This window comes from Drosophila ananassae, chromosome 3R (genome assembly GCF_017639315.1).
Source record: "Drosophila ananassae strain 14024-0371.13 chromosome 3R, ASM1763931v2, whole genome shotgun sequence".
NCBI lineage: Eukaryota > Metazoa > Arthropoda > Insecta > Diptera > Drosophilidae > Drosophila > Drosophila ananassae.
Window position 1 is genome coordinate 5,915,131 of NC_057930.1, and position 6,207 is coordinate 5,921,337.

Genomic DNA, 6,207 nt, shown 5'->3' on the forward strand with positions numbered 1-6,207 from the left:
ATGGTCATGTCAACGTTCGACCCCTTGGGATTCCTGTGTTGTCTAATGATAACAGCGAAGTTGTTGCTGCGAGAGGTCTGGAGGAGGAAGATCTCATGGGATGAACCACTACCGGCTGAGATGTACAACGCCTTTATGGACTGGCGTAAAGAGATGGAGAAAGTGGAACGTTTTCGGTGCCCACGTCACTACTTTGGATCCGGGCTGGTGAAGACTGTCGAGATGCACGTATTTGTGGATGCGAGTCAGTCGGCATTCGCATCAGTGGTCTACTGGAGGATCACGTACGAGGACGGCGACGTGCAAGTGAGGTTCGTGTGCGCAAAGACGAAGTGTGCACCGATGCGAACGATGACGATTCCACGGTTGGAGCTGCAGGCAGCAGTTCTAGGAACGAGGTTGATGGACACAGTCAGACAGGACCATAGTGTGGCCATTGCAGAGACTGTGCTATGGACGGATTCGAAGACAGTGCTGCGTTGGATTGGCAGCACACACCGGCGCTGTTCGTAGGGAACAGAGTAGCCGAGATTCTGGAGTCGACGAAGGTGGCCCAATGGAGATGGCTACCATCCGCCGACAACGTGGCAGATGATGCAACGCGAGCGCAACGCAGCGTGGACCTAAGCGAGGAGTCACGCTGGTTAAGAGGACCGGCATTCCTGAGGAGACCAGCGGGCAGCTGGCCAGGAACTGCACCCACCGACGAAGCGGATGCAGAAGACGAAGAGGAGATGCCGGGTGAGTTCGTGCTTGTTGGAGCGAGTGACCCGTTCATATCGCTGGAGAGATTCTCAAGCTACAGGCGATTGCTGAGGACTACGGCTTGGGTCCTAAGGTTCATACGTCGATGCCGTGGACAACGAGATGAGCTGGAGAATTACGGCCTCAATGTAGCTGAGTGTGAAGCAGCTGAGGACTTGTTATTCCGTAGAGCACAACATGAGGCGTTCCCCGATGAGGTGCAGGCCGCAGAGAAGGACTTGGACGTCGCTAAAGGAAGCGACATATGTGGACTGGCGCCATACCTAGATGGCAATGGAATCCTGCGAGCGTATGGCAGGATCGATGCGGCGCTATGTATACCTTACAGCGCCAGGAGGCCAGTGATCCTCTCCCACCGGCATGGTCTCACGGAAATGATTGTGCGCGACGCCCATGTGAGGATGAAGCATCAAAACGTGGATGCTACGATGGCGGAGATCCGGACCAGGTTCTGGATTACGAGACTGCGGAGAGTGCTTCGTAATGTGATCTCGGGATGCAGCGAGTGTAAGCTGCACAGAGCACGGCCGATGCCGCCGATTATGGGACCCCTGCCAGATGATCGTTTGGACGCCTATGGCTGGCCGTTTAAGAGCACAGGCCTCGACTACTTTGGGCCGCTGTTAGTGACCGTTGCTCGGCACCAGGAGAAGCGGTGGGTGGCCTTGTTCACGTGCCTGACGACCAGGGCAATTCATCTGGAACTGGCACATGACCTGTCGACTGATTCCTGCATACTTGCAATCAGGAATTTCATCTGCCGTCGAGGGCCTGTACATAGACTGCGCAGCGACAATGGCAGGAACTTCGTTGGAGCAGACAGAGAGGCCAAGAGATTTGCGGAGATCTTCGAACCCGAGAGGATCCAGTCGGAGCTGTCAAGCAAGGGAATTGAGTGGATCTTCAACTGCCCAGCGAACCCATCAGAGGGTGGAGTCTGGGACCGAATGGTGCAGTGCGTGAAGAGGGTGCTACGCCACACAGTGAAGGAAGTGGCGCCGAAGGAGCACGTCCTGGAGAGTTTCCTAATAGAGGCGGAGAACGTCGTTAATTCTCGTCCACTTACCCATTTGCCAGTGAGTGCGGACCAGGAAGCCCCTCTTACGCCCAATGATCTCCTCAAGGGAGCAGCTTGCCCACCGGATACCCCCGGCCTGGATGGAGGCCTCGTCAAGGAAGGAGCTACGCGGAAGCAGTGGCGCGTGGCAAGGATGTTGAGAGACCGATTCTGGAGGAGGTGGGTCTTGGAGTACCTACCCACGCTGACACGGAGAGAGAAGTGGTGCCGCAGAGAGAAGCCGATTCAACGAGGAGACATCGTCTTCGTTTGCGATCCAGCCATTCCGCGTCGAGACTGGCGGAAAGGCGTCGTGGAGGAGACCTTTGCTGGAACGGATGGTGAGGTCAGACGAGCCCGCGTTAGGATCATGGATGGAGATCGGACCCGCTGGATAATGCGCCCCGCTTCAAAGTTGGCGGCTTTGGATTTGAGTGAAGAAGTTCTTCACGGAGGTGGGGATGTCGCGGATCGATTATCGATAGTTAGTATTTAAGTAGAATTTTGTTATTGTGCACTCGTGAAGAGATTGGGCACACTAGGATTGAAATAATGGCGCGTGTGGTGAATTTGTCGTTGTTGTCATAGAGTGTGGGAGGTTAAACTGCGGTAAGCTTTTGTAATTTATCTTTATTTCTTACCCTAACATGTAATCCCCATAGAATAAAACATAAGTTGTACGCATACACATTGGCTTGTGTTTTGGAAGCGGGTTGCCCCATCGCCGCCGTACCTTTGTTTAAGGCATCTCCCACACGAGAGACGACAATCATTTTAAAAAAACGTTAAGAAATTTTAGTTTTAAAAAATACCGAGAAAAATTTGTGGTACATTTTTGTTCAAATTGGTACATTTTTTCAAAATTTTGGTACCAAGGTTGTGTCATTTCCCATCGTTAAGTTATATATATGGCAGCTAAAGGATATCGGTGCAAGGTGCAACGCAGTGAATGATACATCTCTGATCCTATAAAGTAGCAGAGTCCAAATAAGCAAGTCCGACTGTTTGTTTTTACGCAAACGAGTCTCTCAGCTTTATAGCTATCGACTTCAAAATTTACACAAATTTTTCTTTGCACACAGTATATAAGTCTGTCGGGATCGGTCGACTATATCCTTTAGCTGCCATATAGCTGATTAATCGGAAATGGCAAAACTTTGGTGTTTTTAACAGTGGCGTATCTAGGGTTGCTAGAAGTTTATATACCCTTGCAGTTAAGCAGCAGCTTATATTATTATTATATATATCGGATCGTTTATAGTTGTCCAAATAAAGTAAAAGTTGAAAGAATTTACTCCATATTTTTAAGTTTTAAGTGGCGGCTGCTGCATGAACCGACATTGAGCACCTAGATAATGATGGAGCCTGCTATCTGAAGCGTCGTCACCGTATTTTCACTGTTTATCCCATTATCCTAGAAACAGACAGACAGATGGCAGACGGACATCATCTCAAGGGCTACCTCCACGTGCATCATAAATACGATTTGTTTTTAGTGTATTTTTTTTTGTCTGCTAGTAGGACGATTAGTCTTCAAGAAAGTGATTTAGGTAATTATAAACTTATAAACGATAAAACGGTATTATAAACGATAAAAAGCACGTTTAGACATCTTCATTGGTTATATATTTTAGAAAAAAACATCTCAGATTTTTTTTTCGGATTGCCAAGAATAGTGAAAACAGACAGAGGAACAAACTGCCTTCATTTGGAAAGAGCTGAAAAATATAATTTCTTGAATAACTTCTAAACATAATGTCGGGATCGGAATGAATGAGGTACTAATCGACGCGTCTTTGGGAGTAGAACAAGAATAAAGAAAAAATTCTATCGGGGGACTAAAATGTCTCCACCGTTCCAATTGAGTGATATGGCATATGGGAAATAATCATAATTTTATGGGTATTTTTAACCAAGTTGGTGTTTTAATTTTTTAAAACTCATGCATGCTGCAATAATTTTGAGTTAAAATTTCCTAATCTAGTTAATTGCATTCCTTATTCAATGTTGTAACTGTTCCAAATCAAAGGTTAAAACTGCCATCTGTTGAGCTTCGTCGTCAATAATTAAACAAAGGTAAAACGTCAACAAAGGTTAACCAAAACCAATTAATTCAAATTCAATAATAGTATGTTTTTTCATATATTTTTATAGGAAAAAATTTTAAACAATTTATATTTTGTTAATTTACTTAAAACACTTTTTAAAATATTTTTAATTCTCAAGTCTCTCAAAGTGCGAAATTTTCAACATTTCAGGGGCATGATATGTTTTAAATAATTTTCGTAAAGAAAGTTAAAATGCATTTATATTCACTATTTTTAATGTCGGCTGAATCTTTGGTTATATGAAGACATAATGTAAAAAAACTATGCTATTTCTTATCAATCTATCAGTATCTTTCGTTGTCGCGTGCGACATTAAGCCAAACAAACTTTTTTGTTTCACTTGAAAACTATATTTTCCACATTTCTATATATAAAAGAACATCGTGTTTTATGTTACACCACTTATAAATCAAGAACGGAAGAACAGATTTGAGTGAAAATTGGTAGGGAGGTAGCTTAGAGCCAGGAGAAGGACATAGGATACTTTTTGTCCCGTTCGACAGCGTTCCTCCCTGGCCCATACTTTTTTATTTAGGCAGACAGCTAAGAAGAAAATGTCAAATGTCAAAATGTCAGTTACAAACGAAGTCAAATTCATAGTCAGGCTCTCAAATTTAACAACGAACCAAAAAGATTGTGTTGCGCTGAAATCAATATTAAAACTATTTCTATTAAATAAATAATTAACAAGTGGATTGAAGTGAAGTGAAGTTTAATTAATAATGCCGCGACCAAGACGGTCGAATCTTTCCCGACAAAGCCGTAATGCAAGAAGAATACAAAATATTGCATATGAAAGGACTGAAGAAGAACGAGAAATTGCACGTGAACAGCGCCGCAATAGTATGGCTCGACTTCGTGCTTCTCAAATAGATTTCAATTTGCGACGCAGATATTTAGCTGATTTGAATCGAGCTGCGTTTCGATACGATTGCAGCAATGATTACAGCTTGCATCCTAGCGTTTGCATTGGGCAAATGGACGTTGTTTGCGAGTATTGTGGTGCATTAAAGTTTTCCGGAGAAACGCCTGGATTATGCTGCGTTAATGGTAAAGTGAAATTGCCAGTGTTGACTCCGCCACAAGAGCCATTGTATTCATTGCTTTGCGGCGAAACACAAGAATCACGCCACTTTCTTGCAAATACTCGAAAATACAATAGTTGTTTCCAAATGACGTCATTTGGGGCAGACATTATCGAAGAAGGAGGTTTTAATCCGACATTTAAGGTATTTATTTTTGTACTTACATAGAATGTAGTTAAAGAATCTGGTTTTTATTTTGTAGATACAAGGACAGATTCACCATCGAATTGAATTGAATTGAGGATCCCGATGATCCCAACCCGTTTGCCGTTTGAATTTAAAAGACTTCAATTTCCGATACGTCTTGCATTTGCCATGACAATCAACAAATCACAAGGCCAATCCTTAAAAGTTTGTGGTTTAAATCTAGAACATTCATGTTTTTCCCATGGTCAATTATACGTGGCATGTTCACGGGTCGGAAGACCATCTGCGTTGTTTGTTTTTGCGCCTGATAATAAAACAAAAAATGTCGTGTATCACAAGGTGCTTAAGTGAAGAGCAACCTATGTACTAAAATACAGAAATAATAATGAATGATTAAGGAGGAGAAACAAAGAATATTGTATACCCACAAGTATTACAGAATTTAATTAATTTGAAAATTATTCTTTTTTGTTTGACTTATTTTTTATGCGTGCAACAACAATATGCCACAGCGAAACGTGGCAGGGTACTGCTAGTTTATTATAAATTAAGTCATAATTAATTTACAATATTAAATGCGTACGAATTAGAGAATTACCCATTTGCATTCCATGCTTTAATAATGTTGATTTCATTACTACTTCATTATTACTTCTACTGAAGAATCTTCGCTGCCAGGAATTGTTAATGAATCAGCAATGCTGACTAGTGCTCCGTTAAAGTTTCAGGTGGCTCACTTCACAGGAAACGGACCCCCTCTGATCTCATCACAGATGGTTCTAAAGTATTCCGTAAAGATGTGCGTTGCTTAAAGGCTTTAAATTACGAGGTCTGGAATCATCAGCTTTGTGAATACAAACTGTTTCAGCTGGTACTGATGACCATTCACTCAATCCTTAGAAAGCTTGGCTGGCGTGAAATTACGATGAACGACAATGCTGATGGAGGAACCAACAAAGAAAGTACTAAGATAATCTGCGGTCACTCCGGTCTCTGAGGAAAAGATTTCAAAGGGCCAGAAGGACCAATGCAGAAGGCGTGGCCC

At 43.1% G+C, this 6,207-nt stretch overlaps 1 protein-coding gene across 1 annotated transcript; it reads left to right on the forward strand.

Annotated features, from left to right (window-relative positions):
- Nucleotides 1-323: 323 nt before the first annotated feature.
- Nucleotides 324-2,590, forward strand: LOC116655388. Its single transcript, XM_032453249.2, has 2 exons — nucleotides 324-2,431; nucleotides 2,485-2,590. Exon 1 carries the CDS (start codon nucleotides 453-455, stop codon nucleotides 2,316-2,318), a length of 1,866 nt encoding a protein of 621 aa, XP_032309140.1. The 5' UTR covers nucleotides 324-452; the 3' UTR covers nucleotides 2,319-2,431; nucleotides 2,485-2,590.
- Nucleotides 2,591-6,207: the final 3,617 nt, after the last annotated feature.